The sequence below is a fragment of the Artibeus jamaicensis genome, unplaced genomic scaffold, assembly GCF_021234435.1.
Source record: "Artibeus jamaicensis isolate MK-2021 breed Jamaican fruit bat unplaced genomic scaffold, CSHL_Jam_final scaffold_754, whole genome shotgun sequence".
Lineage (NCBI taxonomy): Eukaryota > Metazoa > Chordata > Mammalia > Chiroptera > Phyllostomidae > Artibeus > Artibeus jamaicensis.
Genome location: NW_026522054.1, coordinates 5,970,700 through 5,995,691, shown reverse-complemented (window position 1 = coordinate 5,995,691; position 24,992 = coordinate 5,970,700). Strand labels below are relative to the sequence as shown.

General features: G+C 48.8%; 1 protein-coding gene across 2 annotated transcripts; it reads left to right on the top strand.

Moving 5' to 3' along the window:
- Positions 1–739: 739 nt before the first annotated feature.
- On the top strand, positions 740–21,677 carry ZBTB41 (zinc finger and BTB domain containing 41). 2 transcript variants are annotated; one of them, XM_037150901.2, is made up of 11 exons: positions 740–828; positions 1,448–2,707; positions 5,445–5,652; positions 6,371–6,440; positions 7,188–7,335; positions 8,158–8,287; positions 11,655–11,750; positions 13,049–13,155; positions 14,420–14,525; positions 16,166–16,254; positions 17,423–21,677. In XM_037150901.2, the coding sequence occupies exons 2-11, from the start codon at positions 1,579–1,581 to the stop codon at positions 18,073–18,075; spliced, it is 2,736 nt and encodes a 911-aa protein (XP_037006796.2). In that variant the 5' UTR covers positions 740–828; positions 1,448–1,578; the 3' UTR covers positions 18,076–21,677. The 2 variants fall into 2 exon arrangements, with proteins under 2 accessions (XP_037006796.2, XP_053515572.1); XM_053659597.1 differs by having other exon boundaries at positions 752–828; positions 1,539–2,707.
- The last annotated feature ends 3,315 nt before the right edge of the window (positions 21,678–24,992 follow it).

Below are 24,992 nucleotides of genomic sequence, written 5' to 3'. Positions count from 1 at the left end.
GACCTACGCATCCTGTATGGAAAACATTACCATCAAAATGAACAAATTGTTGCTCCTGTCCTTTTAACTATCACATTGAAGGGCAGAAATTTATCAATTTTCTGATTCTGTTAAAATAAGTCTTCAGGCCAGCAACATCAGCATCACCTGGGACTCCGTTACAAATGCAAAGTCTTGGGCACACAGCTCCAAAAGCTGTCCTTGTGGATTCTCCTTTTCTTTTGGCTTCTCTTCCTGGCCTACCAGCTTATGTTACACTTGTATGTGCATTTCCTCATGTTTTCTGTGCCCAATAAGAAGTTAAAGAATAATTTCAGGAGCAACTGCGTTAGCCGTTTAACTCCGAGAAATGAGGAAACTCCGTCCACAGGGTTCCTCCGATGCAGTGTTTGGGGACCGGCTTCGCGGGCGGCTGTGTGGCGGATCACAGCCTCTGAACACAGCACCTCAACGCCCGTCCGTGCCGCCCGCTTCCATTCCCCAGGCAGCCAGGCTCCCAGCGCGGTTTCCACGGCCTCAGCGGGTCACCGGACCACGGCGAAAACCCGAAGGCACTGACAGAACGCGTCGCTAGGAATTTGAATTGGGCTGCCAGACTCCCGGAGCCTGCGCACCGCTGAGCGCGCGCACATGCGCAGTGGCCGGTCCAGGGCGGCGCGCAGAGCTGCGGGCGGCTGAGCCGTAGCGCGGCGGCGCGCGCGGTGACGTGTACGGTGGGGCCCGCGCGGAGGGAGGGGGGCTGAACCCGGAAGTGGGTCGGCGCTGGAGCGAGCGCGCCCAGAGTGGAGCACAGCGGCCGGGAGCCAGCGGGGGAGCCCTGGGTTCCCGGTAATGGATCCGTGGGTCGTTCGCACAGGGACCCCGCGGTGGCAAGAGGAGCGGGCGGGCTGTGGGCGAGTGCCGTCTCCGCCGGGGCTGGGCCTGCAAAGGCGCTCGTGCTGGCGGGGGTCGTCTCTCTGGTTGACTCCACCGTCCGGCGCGGCGCCCTCCCTGGGGTCGTCTTCGCCGGGTGGCGTTGCCCGAAGGACGCTCCCTGTCCACGAAGTCGTGCACCTTGCCCGCCCTGGGAAAGCATGTTAGCGGAGAGCCTTGCAGGTCGCGGCCGCGAAGGCCTATTGTCGCCAGCCCCGCGCCCCTTGTCCACCTGCACCGGGTGGTCGGCTGGCGCCCCTCCCGGTCCAGCCCTCCTTTGCCCGCTTTCTGTGCGTCCTGCCCTAGAGGTGCGCTCGCGCTTCCCGGAGGATTCTTTTGTTGGTAGTTCTTTTTTTCCTCCCCAGCGCGGCCCTCCGCGTTCTCCGCCCTGAAATCTCAGCCACGAACGAGTGGAAGCCGTGACTTCCTTATCATGTCCGTGTGATTTAGAAGAGATTGGCGGGTGGCGTGCAGGATTTAGGGAGGTGGCTTTGCCGTGGAGCTAGCTGTCTAACGCGTTCTTACTCTTTTGCAGCCATGAAACCCTGGGGCACGCCCCTCCAGAAGCTGTTAACCAAGACAATCTAGTGTTTTGTTGTTGTTTTTTCCTTGATACACCCCTTAAGGCACTTATGAAGTTTCCTGTTCTGAAACTGCTGTACTGCAATGAAGAAAAGGAGAAAGGTTGCTTCCAGTCTTGACGAGAAGATCCATCTGGGCTATCACAAGGAGTCTTCGGAGGGACATGTGGCAGGGGCGTGCGACCCGCTAACCTACACCCATTGCACCCAGAGACCGGCTGCTGCCGAAGCTCTGCACCGTTATCAGGACCTTCCCCCGTCCCCAGATCAGAGGAAGCTTTTGAGCTCTTTGCAGTATAATAAGAATTTGCTCAAGTATTTAAATGATGATAGGCAGAAGCAGCCGTCTTTCTGTGACTTACTTATCATAGTCGAAGGTAAGGAATTCAGCGCTCATAAGGTGGTTGTCGCCGTTGGGAGCAGCTATTTTCATGCGTGTTTGAGCAAAAACCCAAGCACGGATGTGGTCACTCTGGACCACGTGACACATTCGGTTTTTCAGCACTTGCTTGAATTTCTTTACACATCCGAATTCTTTGTGTACAAGTATGAGATACCTCTTGTTTTAGAGGCAGCAAAATTCCTGGACATTATCGATGCCGTGAAGTTGCTCAACAACGAGAGTGTTGCCCCGTTCCAGTCTGAGCTAGCGGAAAAGTCATCGCCTGGAGAAACCCTAAGCGACCTGACCGAAAGACTATCGACTGATCATCAGTGTAAATTCTGCAGCAGACATTTTTGTTATAAGAAGTCCTTAGAGAATCATTTGGCTAAAACCCACAGGTCCCTTTTGTTAGGGAAACAACATGGGTTAAAGATGCTGGAGAGGAGTTTTTCTGCCAGGAGATCGAAGAGGAACCGCAAGTGCCCCGTGAAGTTCGATGACAGCAGTGACGAGGAGGAGCAAGAAAGTGCCGATGGGTCCGATACTTTGAATCCAGAAAATTTCGACCAGGAGAAGTCTGACAGAAATGATTCTGAGGATGCTGGCAGTGACTATAACGCCGAGGAGGATGAGCTAGAGGAGGAAATGTCGGAGGAGGACTCGGACTCGGAGGAGCAAAGCGAGAAGGAGCAGAACGACGCGGACGAGGAACCGGAGGTCAGAGACGCTGGGGCCAGCGCTCGCGAGGGCCTAAGGCCCGTGGTCCTGCAGCGCAGCAGCAAAAAAATCCTGCAGTGTCCGAAGTGCGATAAAACCTTTGACCGGATAGGTGAGAAAAGAGCGCTTGTCCCGTCTCTAGTAGCTTTCTTTTTAGGGCTGTTTTAAAGGTGCTGATGAAAAGCTGAGCTTGGAAAGTAAATTTTACAAGGAATTCTTGTCGAGGGCAGGTTGTTGATTTTCAATATATAATTGTTCCTGCTAGCGTAAAGGCGTTGTGATTCAGGAGTTAATTGAAGTGTTGATATCCGTCTTTATTTTGTCTTCCTGTATTTGGTATGGGAAACTCCAGAGTATCAATTATGATGAATACAGAGGTTCGATTGAGATGCTAATTTAATTTCATAGATAAGTGGTATTTTTGAGTCATTATAGAGAATTGAATTAGGTTATATGAAACTTAATAATTGGTATACCATTTCCCCTTGAACTTACAGTCACATTTCCAGTGTCTAGTACTGTTTAGAGCTAGGATGCTTCAGATTACATGAATGTATAGTGGAGAATAAAACTACTGGATGTAGTTTAATTTTGTAGGTACAGCCTTTTAGAAAGTGCCTAATTAGTAGGTCCTTTGGTATTTTATTCATGAATAAATTAACTTTTCCCTTATTAGAGAAGTTTACATAGGAAATATGGTCTATCAGTTTAAGTTAAAAACATGTCAGTGAATATTCAAGTTCAAGAAATCTAATATTTGCCAGTAAAATAATTTTTGGAGGTCTTTATGAACTGTTCTAACGTGAACTTTTAAATGGCAACGATTCGCTTATTTCTATATAAATCAAAGTTATGAAATTGCAAACTCTACCACATTTGATGATGAAAGCAACGTGTGAGTGCAGTTGGACCTCGTGCAGTTACTGACTTGGTTTCCGATACATGCCCAGGGGTCCTGCAGCGGTGGGTTACTTATGGTGCTGGGGTGGGTGGAGAGTAGCTCTGGAAGGTCTTGGCAGTCACTGCTTCTCACGTGTGTGACAGCATACTCGGCGGCGTCAGCAGCGACCTCATTTTGCTTTTCATTATGCATCCGAATAGTTTTCACGCCAAGCCAGACTACTTTTGGCACCCTAGTTGAGTCATTTATTACTGTTTCACTGTGTGGCTCTGTATGAATGTGAATAATAGAACTTTTCTCGAGTAGCTCATTTGGAAGAGCATGGAAACCTGTTCAGTGTGGGCCGGGTTGATGCTCTCGCGGAGCCCTGAACGAGTGCTGTGCAGGGCATGGCGAAGAGAACAACTTTCTGGGGTTGAGATGCACAAGCATTCCGTCTTTCCAGTAGATTCTGTCTCTCAGGCTGTGTGTTTGGAGCACGTGCTTCCTGTTTTCTCCCTTCCTCTGACCCTGTTTCGCTGGAGATGAGTTCGAAAGTGGCACGGTGGCCCAGCACACGGGTCTCAAAGGTGCTTTAGGAGAGGCGTGTGTATGCAGGTGGGACTGGGAAGCCCTGTGTGGCGCTTCACAGTCACTATTCACTCGGTCAGGCTCTCAGCAAAGACACCTGTTGATTTTACTTAACCTGGCATTTCCGGAAATAATTTTATTGCAGGGCATTTTTGGGGTACTTCTTTAATTTCCTAAGAAACTAAAGTTCTTTGCACATCATTTGGGAAAATACTGGTGAAGATGAAGTTCCTGATAAGCTAGGAGGAAAGCCTTTTGCAGGTTTTTCTTTTAATATATTGATTTTTTTTTAGAGTGTGAGGAAGGGGGAAGGGAGAGAGAGAGAGGAACACTGGTTTGTTGTTCTGCTTGTTTATGCCTTCATTGGCTGCTTCTTGCATGTGCCCTGGCTGGGGGTCAGACCTGAAGCCTGGCTGTGCTGGGGAGACCTCTAACCAACTGAGTTACCCAGCTAGGGGCCTTCTGCAGCTTTTTAAACCAAGGGCAGCCCAGGTAATCGTGGGAATAATTAGGTCACTTTATAGGCTCATCTGCAGCCCACCTCTCTGTGTTTTACGGTACTTCTCTTTTATTCAGCACTCCCCCCGCCTTTGCTTCGCCTCCTGGGGCTGTGGACATTCCCTCGGTTCTTAGAGATAGGGACTGCGTCACAGTGGTTGGAAAAGCATGCGCTGGGGGCCGTCCCACTGCCTGTGTTTCTGCATCCAGGTCTCGGCCTGTCCGTCCTTCGTTTCTCTCGTAGAGTGGATGACGTGACTAGTACCTTCTCCTGGGGGTCGTGTGAGGACTGAAGGGGGCGGTCCTCAGGAACCACATGAAATTTGTGAGATGTAGAAGGTGCTCCAGGAACGCCAGCTGCTCCCACTGTTCATTGGTCTGGTACATTTGAGCGTCTCTGGCGCGCCAGCCAGTGTGAATGCACTTTGATGTGTTCTGCTGTGTTCTGTCCCCACCCCCCAGCCTCAGTGCTAGTCACACCAAGGAGCTGACTCTGTGCACCCTGATGACCTCTAGTTTGCAAACACAGATCTAAATCGTAATGTCGCTTAACTCCTGTTTTATAAAACCTACTTGCTACTTGTGACGTCTGTGGAGGCTCATTCCGGGTTTTACCTGGAGACACGCAAGAGCCCCTGTCCCCAGTAAAGTGCAGGGTTAAGTCTCATCCCTGAACACAGCGGGGAAGTGGGGACCCAAGGTTTCCAGGAAAGTCTGCGAGGTTTACCAAAGTTGTAAGTTTAGGGAAGTCATTTTAGGTGTGGGTGTGTGCCTGTGTTAAATAGGCTATTAATCATGAGGTCGTTTTCCTTCCCACTGTTAAATTTCGATCACTCTGGTAAATGTGCTGAATTTCATTTTGTTCTCTCTCTTTTTATAGGGAAATATGAGAGCCACACACGTGTTCACACAGGTGAGAAGCCCTTTGAGTGTGATATTTGTCGCCAGCGCTATTCGACAAAGTCTAACCTAACTGTTCACAGAAAGAAGCACACTAATGAAACAGACTTTCATAAGAAGGAGCACAAGTGCCCTTATTGTAATAAACTTCATGCAAGCAAGAAGACGTTAGCCAAGCATGTTAAGAGGCGAGTATTATCTTGCTTCCGTAATAGACTTTTTTGTGCCTTCGAGTTTCAGGGTGCACAGTGAGCTGAGGACCCCGAGCTGGGCTCGTGTGCGGCGCCCTCTCCGCTCCCGTTCGGCAGGCTGCAGATTACTAAGAGCAGCAGCTGTGGGTGTACTCTCATCTTTGGTTAATACCACGGAGATGGAGTTCCCGGTGCCAAAACGGGCTCCCCGGTCCGTGCTGCAGAAATCCAAGGTTGTCTGGGGTTCCCTCTTGGGTTTCGGCAAGACAGTTTTTAAGGCAGTGTGGCCTTGGAACTCGAGGAAACTCATTCCTCAGGCTCGGCTCTGCCTTTGGTTGATGAAATAAAAATTTGTGAAAGAGTATTCAGTATGGTTTGCATATTTAACTCTAAGAAATTAGATGTACTGAAACCTGGACTGAAAAAAAAAATCAAGTGAATTTCCTTGAAGATGATCTGTGAATAGTTAGGTCCCTGAATGTATTGAAAACGTGTCTAGACTTTTCTCTGACACTTTCTGCGTAAACTGAGGCGTGTCCATCCGCTTGTTGAATCGACACCGGTGTGCATACCCTGAATTAAAGTGCTCGCGCGTGTCTCTGTGTGGAAGGAGGGAACCTCTCTGGTTTGTGTAGCCGCCGTCCTCAGATTGTACAGAATATTGACTTGAATAATACAACCTTTTTAAAATCCTCTTTTTATTTTTCTTTTCCAGGTTCCATCCTGAAAATGCACAAGAATTTATTTCCATTAAGAAGACTAAGAGTGAAAGTTGGAAATGCGATGTAATAGCTTTTAATCTGTAATAGAAAACCAGACCACATGTAATGGTGCCTCTGGGGAAAGCCATTCATTTTCAGGTCACAGAAACGTGGCTTAACTCCCTTCTGGGCCTTTCTTTTACACGATGATGCCTTAACATTTTGATAACGTAGGGTCTGTGTGGGCAAGTTTTTAGGTGACGGCCCTGATGAACCGGGACCCCAGCTTCGGTTTAATGCAGTTGCCCCAACGTGTATCTGAGGTTGCGTGCACAGTGTGACATCAGGGTGTACAGGCCAGTCCATTGTTGCAATTTCTCCTCCATTTCCAGTTGTCTGTTGCCACATAACAAACCACCTCAGGTCCCAGGGGCCTTAAAAATCATTTATCGTATGTCACCATTTCCTGGGTCATTAGTACAAACTTGGGGCAGGGCTCTGCTGGGTGACTCTTCTGTTCCACACGCTTCAGCCCAGGCCGCTCAGCCGTCCGCAGCTGTGGGCGAGCTGGGCAGGCTCCCAAAGTGTCTTCGCTCACATGGCCGCAGCTGGGGGCTCAGTGAGGACAGGTGGCTGGGGCCCTGTGTCTCCTCTGCTTCAGCCACTTGATGGGCTGCTTGAGCTTCCTGCTGCTGTGGCAGCTGGGACCCAGGAAGCCTCTGTAAAATCCGAGCTTTTTAGCTGCTCTGAATTTGGGGGTTTATTCCTTGTCATGAGCTTTGTATTCTAATTTTTAATTCTGGTTCCCATGTTGTGTGCGTGTCCTTTCAGATTTGCAAGAAGTCTTTCACTCGAAGACCTCACTTGGAGGAACACATGATTCTGCATTCTCAAGACAAGCCTTTCAAGTGCACCTATTGTGAAGAGCACTTTAAGTCACGGTTTGCACGGCTCAAGCACCAAGAGAAGTTCCATCTGGGTAAGCGCATTGCTTTGTCTGGAGGCAGTCGCGGCCCCTGTCGACCACATGGCCTGCTGCGGAGCCGGCTGCTGTCCGGCCAGCTGGGAGGAGACGTCTTGTAGTTGGGGGTGGGGTTCTGCATTTGTTGCAGTTCCCGGAGACGAGGACATATGTCTCTTTACTGATCTATCGTTTTGGTGGCCCGTGTGTCCTGTGTTGTAGACTGTGTTTCTTCCCCATGGATAGTTGGGTGGCTTCGTGAGTGCTTGGGATATGGTTTTTTGTGTTGGGAAAATGCTTGTTTTGCGTGAGGGGGGGGGCAGTAAACTTAGTCTCCTTGGAATTCAGTATCCTGTTGGATTCTGCCCCCAGTGGTTATGGTCACGTGAGGACTTGTGGTCTGGATGGCTGTGTGGCCAGGTGCAGTCGTGACTGGTGATCCCGGTGATGAGTGACTGCCCCGCCAACCAGAGGCCTTCCCCGTCCTGGCAGTGTGCCCGCGGACAGTGTGGAAGGCCCCCCCAGTTCGTAGTCACTGTGCATTCCTTGTGCGCCCCCTTCGGTGGTCACACAAAACACTTCCTTCTGGAGCTCTGGTCACCAAATGTATGGGCCTTCTCCCCGCCACAGGGAACGCGTCTCTGCCAGCAGCTGGCTGCAGCTTAACTCACTTCTGACACTGGTTGAGGGCTCAGTCCTGTAGGCCCACCCCCACCCTCAGTGACAGTCATAAGTGGCGGGTCCCCGGGTGACCCACAGCCTCTAGTATCAGGTACCAGTGAGGCTGGACTTGGAACCGACTCCCTCACCTTCACGCATACACTGCTCTTTCCTCTTCAGGTCCTTTCCCGTGCGACATATGCGGGCGCCAGTTCAACGACACTGGGAACCTGAAACGCCACATCGAGTGTACCCACGGAGGGAAGAGGAAGTGGACTTGCTTCGTCTGTGGGAAGTCGGTGCGGGAGAGGTGAGCCTCGCCACAGACCCGGGGCAGCCCTGGTGCGGCCGGTGGAGGCGGCCGAGGCTGTGCCCCGGTCACCACGGTGTGAGACCCAGGCACTCGAACTGGGCTTTAATGCGAAGGTGAAAGGGGAAATGATGTAAAATGTCACAGAAGATGTACGGAGTTGGGATTTGTGGGTTTAGATGAATATAACGTAGATACCACTTTGTCTCCCCATGAAATCATGCTAGAAATACATTAAAGTTATTTATTTATTTATCTTAAAGACTGAGCTACAGAGACAGAGAGAAGAGAAAGGGAACAAGAACAGAACAGGTTTGAAGTTTGAAAGCCCTTAGAGACCTGAGAAAAATGAATCCACGGTTGCCATGCAGACAAGGAGAGGCCAGTTTACATCTGGGGTGGTGTGACCAGCATTGGCAGGTGCCCTGAGCCAGGGTGGAGGGGAGGCAGGGGAAGGGGTCCTGCAGCAAAGGTAGCTCAGGAAGCCAGATTGTCACTTCTCTCCCGCAGCCCACCCCCACCTGCACAGGCCCGGGCACAGGCCCCCACTGCCACGCACCGCCCTTCCCCAGAGCGGCAGCCATGGGGGTCACGCTGAGGCTGAAAAGAGCGAGCCCCAGGCTTGATCCCAGCCAACCTGGTGGATTATAGGTTTTATCTTCCAGGCAGAAGATTAGAAAACACTTTCCTGGAAACCTGAGCAACCAACAGGCAAATGTATTCCCTACCGAGGAGTCCCCCGATCACCACAGTGAAGCAGCGGCGTCCGAGCCCACCCAGGCAGGGGGCGGGGGGCCTCTCTTTCCGGTTCTTGTTCCAGCGCACTTCATCGTGAGTGCACAGCGGAGAACGGCACGACCCAGAAGGGAAACATTTAACGTGGAGGACAGACTTCAGTGCAAACAGAAAGACAAGTACAGCCCGAGGGAAACAGATTCTGCAGGGAAGAGGGAGCTTGCAGGACAAGAAGTAGGCAGTTATTATTAATATCCCCAGTTGAAGATGTAGAAGCCATTGAACGAGAACAGGATGTTGTGTAAAGGTCACTGATGTCAGAAATCGGAGCTCCCAGAAATGCAGAGCGCGGTAGAGCAAAGACTTGAGTGGAAGGGCTGAAGGGCAAGGTGGAGGCAATCCCCCAAGACGCAGAACAAAGAGACAGACAGAGATGTGAGATAAAGTGTAGAACCTCAGCTGACCGGGCGAGAGGTTGAGACAGAAAGAACAGAGAAAATGGGTTAAAAGAAATTGCAATCATTCAGGATGATTCCCAGCACTGAAGGACCCGAGTTGCCAGACAGAAGTGATTCATCAGGTGCCTGGGAGGATACCTGCAGGGAGACCCGCCTCCGCATGGGGCTGGCCTTGCAGGGTGCAGGGCAAGGAGGCGCTTCTGTCTTTGTCTCTGGAAAGCAGCACGCGCTGAAATGAGACTCAGACGACTCCGGCTCTTCCCTGCTGTTGGACTTTCAAAACTCGGAAAGAAAAACGGTTCCAAACTACAGTTCTGTTTTTAGTCAAACTAACAGTCAAGTCTGAGGGTGATAAAGACATTTTTCATGATGTCAGAAGGTTAGCCTGATTGTACCCTCTCTTTGGAAGCAACCAAAGGCTGTGCTTCCCCAGAAGGAGAAACCAAACTGTACTCAGCGGCTCCTGGAAACAGGGACTGTTGCACAGGAGGGGGGGTGCACGTCTCTGCAGGGTGGGCGGTGAGACTCTGCGGGGTCAGACGCCTCGCTTTGCTGTGCAGTAGGTCTTCAGTCCTCACTAGTACCAGTGACCCATGCCATGCTGGGGACTGTCATTGCCAAGGTCCCTGCTGTTTCCTCTTCATCAGGGAACAGAGTCTGATGCGGAACCCATTTTTTTACGTTATTTTTACTGGTGAGGACGTTGAACCCTCTCAGCCGTGTTGAACTGCGCGGTCCCGGCCGGTAACTGGGGACAGTGCCGTACTACAGATCCCTGGCACTTGTCCCACTTGACCAACTTTAGCTCCGCTGAACAGCACTCCCGCATTGCCCTCCCTGACCCAGATTCTTACCCGTCCCCTGCTTCTGCATAGCACCTGCGAGCTAATAAGCTCCCTCCTTTTCCTGCCTTGCTGCTCCAGTCAACCAGGCATGTTTGCTTTATTCTGTAGACTCTTTTTCATCTATTTGTGAGAATCAGGTGGCTCGCAGCAAGCGGAGCAGCCGCGTGCATGGCGTGGCTGCTCGAGTCCCTGGTTTTTCTGCCCGACTGCCGGTCTGTGCAGCCCGGCTCGTGGGGCTCCGACTGGAGTGCGCTTCGTTTCCAGGGCTTGTTCGCAGCTTTGCTCACTGACCTGTGGGAGAGGGCTCTTGCAGACCTGCAGGGGAGCCATAGCCAGACTTCGATGCAGGGACCTGTTCATGTTATCCTGTGGGCCCGTCATCAAAAAATGGCAATACGGTTAGGTGTTTGCCTGCAACTCAGCTTTTCAGAAACATATGCTATGTTGTTAGTGCTTCATACCATGTAGGGAGCAGAACCAAAGAGAGGGGAGTAACACGGGATTACTTCTGACGGAGGGAGGGAGGGAGCATGGGGTTGGGGTGCATATGGAGGTACCCCGAGCTGTAACGGCCTGTGTCTGGTATTTTTTAAACAGTATGCATAACTTACTCTCTTCAGTATATTAAAGTTGCATAAATCAAAAATTAGAAATGCCACTTTCTTAAAATAACAGATGGGTATGATGGTGGAATAGGAAAATCAACATACTACCTTTATATGAAAATGTGTACTTGCAGGTTAATAAATTATTAAGGTTATTTTATGCTTTATAAACTCCCGCCAAAAACAGAAAGCAAACAAGTCCAAAGCCATCACAACCTTCTGTGTTTTTACTTTTAATTATTGAATAGGTAGGGTCTAGGAGTGGTTTTCAAGGTGTTTCCCACGAAGCGGGTGCACCTGCAGACTCACCGGTGAGGCGCTGGTGGGCCCGCCCCATGGCGGGCAGCCGCCTTCACACTCAGTACACCCTGGACAGAAATGAGAACGGAGAGGCAGGGGCGGCCCGAAGCCTGCCAGGGCCAGGCGCACTGCCTCGTGCCTTCTGTCCCCAGTGACCTGGTCAGCCCTCCACCTGGGCGGGAGTCTCTGAGTGTCACACGGAACTGCTGGGCGGGCCAGGGATGCGTCTGGACCAGTATGGCCACCCTGTGGCCCATCTGGGACCAGGGCGAGGGGACGAGGAGTGGAGATGACTGTGTCTGTGTGCTTCCCTCTTCACAGGGCTGGTCTCAGAGGAGAGCGTCTGTTCTCCAGTAAGCCTGCGGGAACTCTGGGCTGGGAATACCATGAACGGTCTTTGTTTCAATACTCGTTTTTCACACAGAACCACTCTGAAGGAGCATCTGAGGATCCACAGCGGAGAAAAGCCTCATCTCTGCAGCATTTGTGGGCAAAGTTTTCGTCACGGAAGTTCGTACAGGTAAGTCAGGGCAGTTTTTGCTTTATATTAAGGGAGATAAAATTATGCCTTCATTTTTATTCTATGGTTTTCATCTGTGGTTTGGTTGTTTGTTGAATTAAAACATTTCTTAGCATTTACAACAAGCAAAGTTGTGCAAAACACTTCTCAGACTTCTCCCTACACATTTGAATATTTTCTTCATCCTGTAGTATAAAATATTGTTGAATATTTCCTCGTCGCCAAGGGGCCGGGTGCTTTACTGTCTGCGTTATTGTCATTTAGCAGTTTATTTCATTACTTTTCTTTGAATCAGATTTATTATAATTCTGGTCTTCTAAACTCAGTGTGTTTCCTTATTCTCTACTGTCACAGAATAGTTTGGTAGGAAAATGGGGAAAATTTGAAAATTGCAGGATTCTCAGTTTGCGAGTCTTTATTGGTTTAAACTTATGTCATTTTTTTATAACTGAATCCCTGACCATATTTGGAGTTCCTTAAAAGTTTTTTCTGAATAAATAGTAGGTGATTATGTGTGAGATATATGTACCATTGACTTTTTATTAATGGTGCTGAAGAATTTTAATCTCGAGCCTTTGCTGTTTACTCGTTCCTTTATTGTCCACTTTTAAGCCGAAACAGAGGACCCCCTTCTCGTGCAGTTCGGTGGGCTGAGGGGTTTTAGTTACAGTAGATCCAGCGTGTCGGGGCAGATCGAAGGAGGCGGCCGATCGTTCCCCCGGTTCAGGCAGACATGGACGGAGGGTTGTGAGGGTCACTTGCACCTTTTACTGTGTGTCCTTGGGTAACTCTGGAATGAGCCACATCTCGTTCGGTTGAATGTGGAGGAAAGCAGTGGAGTGTGATTGTCAGATAGCGGGCGGGTTCTAGGTTCACCGAACTCCCAGCCGCCGGCTCAGAAGTGAGCCGTCCGTTGCCCAGAAGGGCCCTGCCTGTTCCTGGCGGGGTCCTTGGCCCCGTCTGTGTTTGTTCCTTGCGGCTGATTCTGGTTCCTTCTGGATTCATACCGCCCTTGCTGTTCCTGACTTCACCCGCCAGGCAGAGAGACTCTAGCCATCTGGCAGGTTCAGTGAAGTGGAAGGGGATGGAAAAAGCCTGGAAGGAGTGTGGCTGAGGTCGGGTGGGCTGGGCAGAGGCTGAAGTGCTTCTTTAAAGAGGGAAGTCGAGCAGGAGGCCTGGAGTCGGGCAGTGCAGGCGAGGCTGGGTGGGGCGAGACCCCCCTGGCTCGCACCGTGGGAGTGGCCAGGCCCCCTTCCCTCCTGCCATGGCCCTCAGTCCTCCCTCCTTCTTCCCGACAGGCTCCACCTCCGGGTCCATCATGACGACAAGAGATACGAATGTGACGAGTGTGGGAAAACCTTCATTCGTCACGACCACCTCACGAAGCACAAGAAAATCCACTCAGGTAGTGGCATGTGGCACGGAGCCCCCAGGAGGGCACGCTGCGCCGTGTGTGCGCGGGCCGGAGTCCTGGTGACTGGTGGGTCGGCCAGCCCCGGGCACTGCCGTTGTGACCACGGTGTTTTAGAAGTGTCTGGAAGGGGCATAATTTTATGGCTTGTTTTCTTCACTCTCATTTTAACCATCTGGTCGCCTTTTATGACTACAAACCATATTTAAAATTGGTCTAATGAAATGCCCAAAATTGGCATTTTGCCTGTACAGGGATGTTTGCAACAGCTTTGACCAAGGTTGGAAGAAGTCGGCCAGACTTAGACGTTTCAGGAGAAACGGTTGTAGTTGCGTGTGAAAGTTAGTGTCACAGTGAATTTTTGAAACCCAGTCCTTGGGAAACAGGACCTTAATCCTCCCGATCAGCCTCAGGCCCTTTTACTGTGCGCACAGTCTTGCTGTCCTGGGGTCTCCCCATCTTCCTCTCCGACTGTGTTCAGGATGTTGAAGAGCTGGGAGCCCGGGGGACAGCGTGACTGTTGTCACTGCCAACACGAGTGCTGCCGGTGCAGCAGGCAGTCCTCACGTCCGGAGGCGGCCTCGGCGAGGCTGGCTGAGTTGGGACGTTAAGGGTCTTAATGACATTTCCCCTGGAATTACACGTTGTCATTTCTAGGTGGAGAATTCTGAGTTTCCAATTCTAGAGACCATATGGTTAAATTGCGCGCTGGGATCAAGTTGAGAAAGTGACTTTTGAAGGACGGGTCCTTGCTGCTGAGTATAAGAAATTGGACTCATGTAGAATTTCCCTTTGTGTCTGTGTTTTGGCTCATGGCACATGTAAGCAATCCCCACAGATGAACAGTCTTTTAAAAACAAAGTGCAAAGATCTGAAAGTGTTCAGGTCCGTTTTATACACAGTGAGGCAGCCTCAGCTTGCTTCCGTGTGTGGCCCTTGAAGCCGTGTGATGCCCAGCCATGCGTGTGCCCCCAGGCCCTGGGTCCTGGAGTCCTGCCCTCCTTCCTGCTCTGTGACACCGGAAGGCAAGGGGCGCAACCTGCCGCCAGGGGCTGCTGCACTGGTGAGAGGGCCGCGCCCCTGAAAATGAGTGCGGCCCCGGGGGACGGTGTGTGAGTGCGGAGGGGAGGTCCGGAGCCCCGTTCCGAGGGCGGCCGGCCGCTCCTGGTGTCCGTCTCCGTAATGTCCTCCCATGGGTCACTGGTGTGGGGGAAGGGAACTGCAGTGCCTGTCATAACCCGAACTTTGGGTCTTGAAGGTGAAAAGGCGCACCAGTGCGAAGAATGTGGGAAGTGCTTTGGCCGCAGGGACCACCTCACCGTGCACTACAAGAGCGTGCACCTGGGAGAGAAGGTGTGGCAGAAGTAAGTGCGGAGGCTCCCCTCCCGGCCCGAGGGCCGCGTCTGGGCCGGGAGGGCTACCCATCTCACGGTTCGTTGTGTCTGGGTGGGGGTAGGCTGGGCAGTGAGCTCTCTCCTCTCGCTCCGTAGCTTCTCAGCAGACCAGGGGAACTGAGACATCTTCCTGCTTGTTGTCAGTCGTTCAGAGGCCGGGAGGTGAATGAACGACTGCTGTGAAACCTCGGCGTTCTCCGGAGCACTGTCCGGACACCAGCTTCTCTGTACAAGCCAGGTGTCCAGGTTTAACTGGGTGGCCGAGTGCGAAACGTTGAATGAGCTCATGCCCTGACTGGGTGTTCGGAGCCAGAGCTCGGTAATCAGGGGCACTCAGCTCCCCAGCCGCGGATCGCGGTCCCACGGCAGTGCAGGGGCCGTGGGCCGATCGGGGCCGTGGGCGCGGATGTGCAGCCATGGTTCACATTTTCGCGTGAGGCTTCCTGCTCCCTCCGCCGATTCTGTTCAGTGATGCACTCAGCGTCGGCACTGTCCTGTCACGCTCATTAGGTGGCAGCCGTGCCACCGAGGGCTGGGACAGGGCGTAGAGGGGAGACGGGCTGGAGCTCGCTGCCGGAGGGCGGGGACAGGCGAGGCGCCACGCCTCTGCAGAGCCCGGGGCTGTTTTCCTCAGTGTCACTCAGCATCAGTTTTATGTTGTTACAGTTAAATGGGTTGTGTAAACCACAGAAGTTAAAATGAGAAAAATGGAAGTTCCTATTTGTTTTTTTTTATATAAGATACTCATCACATGCTCACATAAATAGCAATTATGTGAAAAGTAAGTACTTTACAAGACAAAAACCATTGAAAGAGTGGTATTGTTCCACATTTTTGTAAATCTCTTCAGTGGTTTAATGGCTGAATTGTCATATTTGGCTGTTTTGGTTGACGTAGATGCAGACAGTGTAGCCTCATTCAGCTACGTGGCTGGTAGGAAGAGGAGCGTTGTAATAGCCCTTTTCTCAGCTCATCGCAGACGCTACTCTTGGCTGCTGCTCTGAAACCGAATGAGTGGCAGTTTCCTAAGGGAAGAAGCAGCAAGGTGGGAAGAGTCACGGGGCCTTCACACCCGTTCGGTTGGGTCTCTCGGTCCGTCTGGCACTTTGGAAGGTGCTCTGCCTGTCCATGACATTGCGGCACCGCCACGCCTGTTCACCGGGGAAGTGCCGGGTCTCTGAGCTCTGTGGGTTTTCCAGACGTCAGCGGCTTTCACAGGGCAGATCGCGGACCACACCTGCGAACCCTCCTCCAGCGTCTCGGGAAGAGGGGCTAGGATGGGGCAGGTGCATAGCTTACAGAAAGAACTCCCACGGGGGCGGGAGCGCTCAGGTCCCATCACTAACGTAGATCGTCAGGTTTTCCCCTTGAAGCGACAGGCTCACTCCATTCAGCTTCCGAGAAGTGTCTGCCAGGTTCTCCAGTGCGCACCTGTAGGTTGCCTTCTGCTCCTTCAAGTGAGACGGCATGTGTTGCATGAGGAGCGTGACCGGCCGCTGGGCTCACAACCCAGTCGCAGCCGCGCCGTCCTTTGGGACGCCGTGGCACTTTGACTGCGGTCCGTTAGTCCTTAAACTCACGCTGAAAAGCAAACCTCTTTGTTTTCTTAGATATAAAGCAACCTTTCATCAGTGTGATGTGTGTAAGAAGATTTTCAAAGGCAAGTCCAGTCTGGAAATGCATTTTCGGACACATTCAGGTAAAACCGAACGGGCAGTTTATGTGTATTTTGGTGTAATTATCCAGGAGTTTGTTGTTAGTTGAACTGTTTTGTTTTCCCCCATTGAGATTGTGACCCAGCATATGAAAGTCAGCGGCACGAATGAGCAGCGTCCTGGCTTCCATTCTCCATCACGTAACTTCAGTCCCATGCACCTCATTCTGTACAGTTTGAGACAACTTTTCCCTCGGGAGTTTACTCATCTCTTAGCTCTCGTTTTTCTCTTCTGCTTGTTTCTGGGTCCTCTGCATGTGCCTCTCTGGCGACATTTGTCTTCTTCTCTTTTAAGAGAAGTTCAATTGTGGCCCCATCGTCTCGGTTGCCAAGTTACTCAGTTGCACAGTGTTCCTTGGACAGAGTCACTTGTCACTGAGAGGCAGTTAGAGTAGGATGATCCGCTCCAGCTGCTTTCCAAAAATTGCCATTTTCTAAACCTTGTTCCTTCCCCCGGTAATGCTGCCAAAATGTGAAATGCAGACTGTGTCGATTCTCCCTCTCTGGGCTGTCCATGTCGGATATCTCATGTGAATGAACACTTTTTAACACTTTTGAAAAATTCATTTATGCATTTATAGCTTTGTTTTGTATTTAATTTGAATTTTGCCAAACTGCTGTTCTGGGGGAGAAAAAGGATCGCTTTCATCAATACCAGAACAGGAAATAAGTCGATTTGGGCCAATTCAACGGCCAAGAGTCACAGTAAAGAATTTATCGCCCCCACAGTGCTGCTGTAAAAACAGCTCCCCCTCTCTCCAAATGAGGACGTCCTAACTGGGGGCCGTCTCCAGGCTCTAGTGGAATAAAAGCAAACCTACATGGCGACAGGAGAGGTGTACCCAGTGCTTTCTGGAGGGGCCCCTTCTGCAGCTCTGGGAGCCTGGGGCCTGGCCCCTGGTGGGTGGGGAGGGAGCGGTGCTCACCGCTGCCCGCCCCCCCCCCACCTCCCCCGAGGCCTGGCTGCTCCGGCGGCACAGCCAGGACCCAGACTGCACAGGCACTCGCTCACCAGCCTGCAGTTTTGCGATGGCACACACTGTGCCTGCTTCTGTTAGTTCTCAGCAGAATTCATGGGGAAAGTTTGCTGTTTAAAGTCACTGTCTCCCCATGTGTGTGCATGTTGCACTTAATGCCATTGTCATTCATGCAGGCGAAAAGCCGTACAAGTGTCAGATTTGCAGTCAGTCTTTCAGAATTAAGAAAACCTTGACGAAGCACTTGGTCATTCACTCGGATGCCCGGCCCTTCACCTGCCAGCACTGCACGGCCACCTTCAAGCGGAAGGACAAGCTGAAGTACCACACGGACCACGTGCACGGCATCAAGGCTGCCGACGAGCCCCTGGGCGCCGAGGACAAGCTCGGGTCCCCGCCGGCCGAGTGCCCGGTGGACAGCAAGCTCTTTCCAGGGGAGGCGAAGCCCTACCCGGATGGGCCCAAAGGGTACCCAGCGGAGGCCAAGGCGATGCTGCCGCACGTGCCTGCCGAGGTGTGCGTGCCAGTGACGCTGGTGCCCGTGCAGATGCCCGAGCCTCCCGCGGACCTGGGGCGACACGCCGCCACCCTGCCCGCGCCCACACACGACCTCATGTCACCACAGCCACAGCCTGCGGACTTTCCGCGGGCAGCCGACCTAGCTTTCCTGGAAAAGTACACACTGACGCCCCAGCCCGCCACCCTGGTTCACCCCGTGCGCCCCGAGCAGATGCTGGACCCCAGGGAGCAGTCCTACCTGGGGACGCTGCTGGGCCTGGACAGTGCCCCCGCCGACCCGAGCCTCCCCAGCGAGGAGCACCGCCCCTGAGGCCGCTGGCGGCGGGGCCGCTGCAGGCGGCGGGGGCGGCTCGGGCACGCAGACCGCACTTTCATTCTCTGGCTCCCCAACTACTCAGAAGGAGAAGAAGATGCGCCTTTGTGTACTGAACGTAGTGGGGATGTGGGGACACGTGTCGAGGTATATTCAAAGTGAACTTTTTTGTGATTTTAAAAGATTATTTAGTGCCAATTTTAAATAGTATCTCAAACTTTTAAAAATTATTAGCTGCTGACATTATTTCTTTTTAAATCATCAATGGAAATTTTACTTTTCTGTAGTCTTACTCCTCTCCTCCCTCCCCATCTTTCAAAAACGGGTTAGGACCATGGAGGCGTCAAGAAAATTCATGAGAGTTTACTGATAACTGAAGCTGTTTCCTTATCCTAACATAACATAATTACGTCCTCCAGATTTTAAATAATTTGATATTTTGAATTTGACTTTATAAGAAAGTCTTGGATATATCTGTGTTGTTTCTTTATCTGGCTATAATTTTAGGTTATCATTATCCTTTGGTCTTTTGATAAATGGGAAGCCAGAAAGCTAACTGATGTAAGAGCAGCTTGTTCAGTGAAATGTAGAATTGAAATAGTTATCCAAATTACTGGTTATGAATAAGAAATTGTTTATACTGATTATGATTACTGTAAGTAAATCATTCATACTAATTATGAATAAGAAATGCAGATCTAAGTCTAGGCATTAAATTGCACAAATTGGTAATGTGTTAAAAACAAAATACGACGGTTATCGTTCAAGCCAAGTTCACCTTTTGGTTTTGCCATGGATTACACCTTGACGCGGTGAGGGAGGGGAAGTGGTAACTAATTAATGAGATTTCATAGAGCCTCCTGTTCTCACTGACCTTGGCTACCTGAAACTAGGAAGCAGAACCAAGATATTCCACCCCAACCGTTAGAAGAGGGGCAGACCGGCTGTAACCGTTGTGTCTAACTCCCTGGGTTTACCTTAACGAAAGGGAACCACTGCGTGTGTGCAGATTCACATGTAATCCAGACTTATTTTGGTTTTCACACAAGCCTGCTCTCTCATTATCCTTGATTTGGTTTGTTGTACGAGACCAAAGCTGAGCACTTGGTGAAAGGAAATGGCAGTTACAGCAAAAGCTAACTGATTAAAATTAAGTGAGGGAATAGTCAGATGCTAGGTCATTGTAAAAGGCCTTTAAAGACGTGCACTTTCCATATCTTCACGTCAATTTGAACTTCGACTAGGACAGTGTTTCCCGGGAGAGCTGCCCGGAGGATCAGCTTGGGCAGGGTTGATTTTTCTTAGCGTGTCATTTGTATGTAAATTACTGGAAACTAGCAGTTTTAAAAGTTTTCTTTCTCTGTTTTGTTTACACTCCTCTTAAGCACTTTTGTGTGTGTGTGTAAACTGTAAAGTCTCACCTAGGCCTTGTGAAAAAAATCACAAATAAAATAATGAAGTTTTAATGAATAAAGTTTAACCACTCGATAGGGAACCGTGTTGGCCGAAGCACTTAGGAAATGCAGGTACTTTACGGAGCATCACACGCTGGTGGGAATAGAGGACAGCGTGTTGAGAATGGAGGCACTTCGCCCAGGTAGCTCTTGTCCATCGTGAAACGAACCTGGGTTTGCCTCATTTACTAAGACTTGGTTATAATTACCCTAGGACCAGTAGATGTAATTGGTGTATTAATATTTTTGAAATGTCCTTTCTTTTGTGTGGGAATGTTATATTTGGGGTCCTTATATGATTGAACTTGATTACAAGGTACTGTTGGTCTGCTAGTCTTTCAAATTGACTTTTAAACTGCATCTCTTTATGACTTTTATCATCAAGAACAACAAGACTTTTAGCTGAGAAGCTTGCTGTTACCTGACAGTGTAGCCTGCCTGACATACAAGCCCGGGTGGAAGATTCTGGACTTGCAGAAAGGCAGATGGGACACATGTACGTGTACATGGTGTACTTTATGTTGGGTGGGAGAAGAAGAGGTGTTGTGTTTTCACGTGGAAAAGGGTACTTTGTTTTTTGAAGGTACTCGCTTTAGGGTTCTTTTAATAACAATCTCCTAATGCTTTAAGTGTATGATTTGACCGTAGGGATCGGTTTACAGCAGATGACTTTTCTAGAATGCATCTCTTCTAGGAAGTGAAATGCCAGTGTATGTCGTTACTGTGGATGCCGGGCGATGTCACCCGGAAAAGTGGTCCCTCGGGCGCGTTCACCGTATCTCACCTGACCCTCGTCACAGGCTCTGGAGCCCCGTGGACGCACCCTGTCCCCACTTTAGAGAGAAAGAATCCGAGCTGAAGGACTCAGTAACACTCATGTTAGTACGTGGCAGTTGCTAGTTTCCAGGGAGGGAGACGAGGCGGTCCTGAGTGTGTCCGGGGCCAGGCCCTGCGTCTTCTCCTGTCCGGTCGGCAGCTGGGGGTGAGTGTGGTCCTCACGAAGAGCGAGTCTCGGTGGGAGAGCAAACAGACCTCTGCTGCCTCGAATTTCCAAATTAGGTTTTAAGAAACTTTAAAATTGTAAAAACCTCATGGATTTGGGCAAACTGAATGTATATAAGTTTTTGAAGTTGGCACAAAAATAGGAAATGAGGCCTGCTCTTTTCAGTTAACCTTTTTTGTAGAGTTTGGGAGTTTTTTGGACAAATGTTCCATTACCTCTCAAATTCATTAATTCTGTATCTGTACTTAAATTTTGAATCTTGCAACTAAGTGTAGCCTCATTCAGAATATTTTATGAGCATAATTTATTGTTTTAAATTAATTTTTTAGCTGATAGCAGTTAGCACTTAATATGTAAGGTGAATAATTTATTAAGTGTAGAAATTTGTTAACCTAATCGGTTTTTACTTAAATACACCAAAGATTATAGTAGGTATTAAAATAGCTTAAAAGAATTTAAATTCTTTGTTGTTTGAATAAATATTTGTCCAAAGAAGCACAGTTGAAGTCCTAGGCTTACGAATTAAAAAAAAAAAAATTGTTAGTCTGAATACTAAGAATTAAATGTTTGTGTTGAAAACACTCTGGGAATAGTCAAACTGACAAATTACAAGTAAGAATACTCAGTTTTCCTTAGTTTAATTAATTCAATGTTATCTTTTATTAAGCGGACACTATTAAATGCAAAATAATAAGCTCATTTTTTACACTACACTATTAAAAATCATTTGCCTTAGAATTTTTTTTACAACAAGTCGAAGTTATTTTTGTAAGAACCCCGCCTATATTTTGCAGCCTAAACTACCATTAAAAGCTAGGGTTCGTTCTTCATGCCAGCAAGGTTTAACCAGCTCTGAAGGTGGCGATCTTTGCATGCTTTTCAATAGTTCAGTTTACGCGGCTAGGAGAGGAGGGGTAGCAAACATAGGGGTTCAAACTGGTGCTCTATTCAGTGACTTCCTGTTGAGTGATGTCAGTTCATGAACTAGGTACACTACTAATTTCCTGTCAACTTTTAAAGTGTCAAAATGTCATAGTGGAGTGACTATACACTGTTAGTTAAGGGCTAATAAGTAATTAAATGTCATGCATTGTTTTTCATTCTGTAATTGCAGACACATTAAAGACACAGCTGAACTAGTACGTCTGTAAGTTTGAGTTTCCTTCCGTCATTCTGCCATCCCCTCTGTGAAAAGTCAGGTTCGGAGCATCGCTCGGTCACCAGGCGTCTTTTCCAGATTGAAAGCTCTGTGCCTTTTCACTGTGCGGGAGGGGAGTTCCTTCCTTGCAGTCCACTCTGCTGGCCGGACTGCACCAGTTAACAAATGAGCTTCATTTTGTTGTCGTCATGGGTCTAATGTTTGTGCCACCTGCTGGTCAGAAAGCACTTTTTCTTAGGTTGCTTTATGCTTATGTAGGAAAATAGGCACTAAGTACTTGTGTGAATATTTGTTTTTTTTGTGTTTGATGTCTGTTTTGGCCTTTATAGTCACTGTGCAGCCACTTCGGGGCCTGTCTCCACCCGCTTCTTGGAGGAACCTAACAAATAAAATGAAATGAGTTGTGTGCCTGCCTCTCTGTCTCCTCCTCCCCTGGCTGTTTAAAAGTAATCTCGGCTCTGCCCTGAACTGCTTCTGATGTCAGTTTGCCCAAAACTGAACAGGAGATGACAGTTGGCATGTGTTTCCCCGGAAGGGCAGCAGCATCTCAACCAACATGCAACTGGAGTTTATCAACTCAGGAAAAGCTAGGACCTTTAAAATCATGTTAGGATTCTCGAAGACTCAGTGCCAAATCGAAAATGAGGGAGAAGGTATAAGAAACAAGTCGCGTTTCTAAAACTTTAAAGAGGATGATGGTAAATGTTGCTTGCTATTCAAGTGAATGATGGGTAATGTGAGAATGATTTCTGTAACAGTATTTAGGGATATAGACCACTCTTGCTAGAGGTCCTCCACTTTCTTTTGCACATTCATCTCGGTACAGCCTGTAGTGGTTTTTTGGGGGGATCACCTTATTTCCTTCAAAGTTATTTCTACCTAAAGATCCTTTTTTTCCCCTGGAATATTGGCATGCTTTCCGCACTTCCTCTTTGAAGTAGCATTAAAAAGGAAAAATAGGATTAGGTTGTGTGGAAGATGAGAGAAAGTTTTGGTAGATAAAACCTTTGTTTGTGTGTGTGTTTACCCTTCATGTGTTAACTTGCTTGTGTATTGATTGGTCTCAAGCCTATGACTAGTGGGAAATCTCCAAAGAATTTAAATATAGCCTCTGTAGCCATGATACAAACAAATTAAGAATTATAGTCACAGAATAGAGGTTATACAGATATGGACATACTTTTTTTCCCCCCAAATTCTTAGGTAAAGAAGTATTTTCAGTGCTTGCATTCCCATTGGAAATTCTAAAACATGGAATGAAGTGCATGCACACTTCTCGTGGTTATTTAGCCTCTTTGCTTGGTGTTCCTGCTTGCATTAATGTTGGTCTGCGTACTGTGGTATAATTACAGAACTTTCTTATGCCTGTAGATAGAACTGTTACAGTCGATGGGCAGGGCTGCCAAAAAATGACTACGGAGGTGGACATTGAGCGGCTCCCTGCAGTCAGTGTTCCGATTGAGGGGATCTGTGATGTGCATTAAAGAGAAGATGCTTTTAAACTTAGTTTCATTCTTAAATCATACATTTTGCTTTTAATCATTTAAGGACACGTGTCAAAGCAGTTACAAAGGAAAATCTAAAATATCAAAATTTGATACTTCGCCAACTGTGTATGACGTCATCTCGTGAGTTTTACAGATACTTCAGCTGTGTCATGTTTCTTAAGTACCAATGTCTTTATAGAAAAATTTGTTCTCTGTGAAGACTAGCAAGTGTACTGTATATGGAACTAGTTCTCTCTGTTATTTTGATATTTAAAAATAAATATCAAGTCTTTGGTCCTCATGAAGCACATCTAGGTTTTGTTGAACACTTTCACGGCATGTGGGGTGCGTGGGGTGCAGAACTCTGCATGGTGGGCACAGAGACGGAACGAGTGGAATGAATGCCAGAGCTTCTGGGGCACGTTTATGTACAGATTTTTTCTCATAAGCCAGATATTATTGTGAGACATTTTGCATATTGAATGTATTAACCATTAAATGATTTAATGTTTTTAAGTGGCTAATTAATATACATTTAAATACTAATAGTGACTTATAAACAAAATGCACTACACTCTATTGAACTGAGACAAATATGTCTGCGATGGAAGTTTATGACGGCTTGTATTTGCAATGTTAATTTGGTGAATAATCACAGCATGAAATAATATAAATTGTTCTTGAAAGTTATCATTCATACTAACATTTTTTCTTAAAAGAAACCACGTAGTAGCATTCTCATTGTACATCAATGTCAACGGATTAAAAAAAAACCCTATGTAACAATTTTTTTAAAACATCATTCTCTTAATGGGATTTGACTTTGGGCCACATTGGGTGTCAGTGAATATAATTTCCTGTCTCACCTTCCTCATTGTTTTTCCACTGGGACTTTATTCCCCCTACGTCTGTTGTGTACTCATACCCATATCGCACGGAGTTTTAAAGTTTCCCGCTGAGTTTAGAGGCCCGGTGGTCTACCGGGAGGGTGAGGTGAGAGCTGAGCCGCCTGTGTAAGGATCCTGGCTCTGTCTCTTCCCGGCCCCAAGACGCATCTGTAAAATAAAAGCGATGGGTGCCGCCTCTCAGGCTTGAGATACACATGGCAAGGGCTACAGTCATTATTAGTAGGTACCTACAATTAAAATAAGATCAAGGCGTTCTTTGTCCAGGGACTGCCTGTCAACATCATCAGTTGTGAATTATTGTGAATCTCAGGTTGCATCTAATTTCTGCTCCCAGGATCTCTAGTTAAGAGCCAGCAAACACAATGCAATGTACCGATGATGTATCATAGAATTGTGCCCTTGAAACCTGTATATTATTAACCAGTGTTACCCCAATACATGAAAGAAAGAAAGAGCATGCAAACTTACTGCCCCCTGCTGTGGTCATTCACTGAAATAGCCACGTTCTCACAAACTAGACATTTAATTGTTCCTTTTCCGCCCATTCGGCCCAGGAACTGCGAAAGGAGAGCTAAGGAATATAATTCTGGGGGGGGGGGGGTACTTTGGAAGGGAGGATGGCGGAAGCCATCATTTGCCTCCTTCACGGTTTTACCTCTGGATGCCCGTGGCAACCACAAGGGCGGCCACCTTCACTGTGGAAAAGGTGTTACTCTTTTCCCCTTGACACGGCTTTTCAAATCCAAAAGGCGGATTTCAATTCTAAGGCAGTGTCGCAAAGACCCCGCCTCGGTTTTCGGCTCCGCTGACAGCCACAGGCGGCCCAGCAATCATTTAAATGAAGCGCTGCCGTCTCATTGGCCCGGGGATGCTGCTCACGGATTGGCCCTTGAGGGCTCGCTG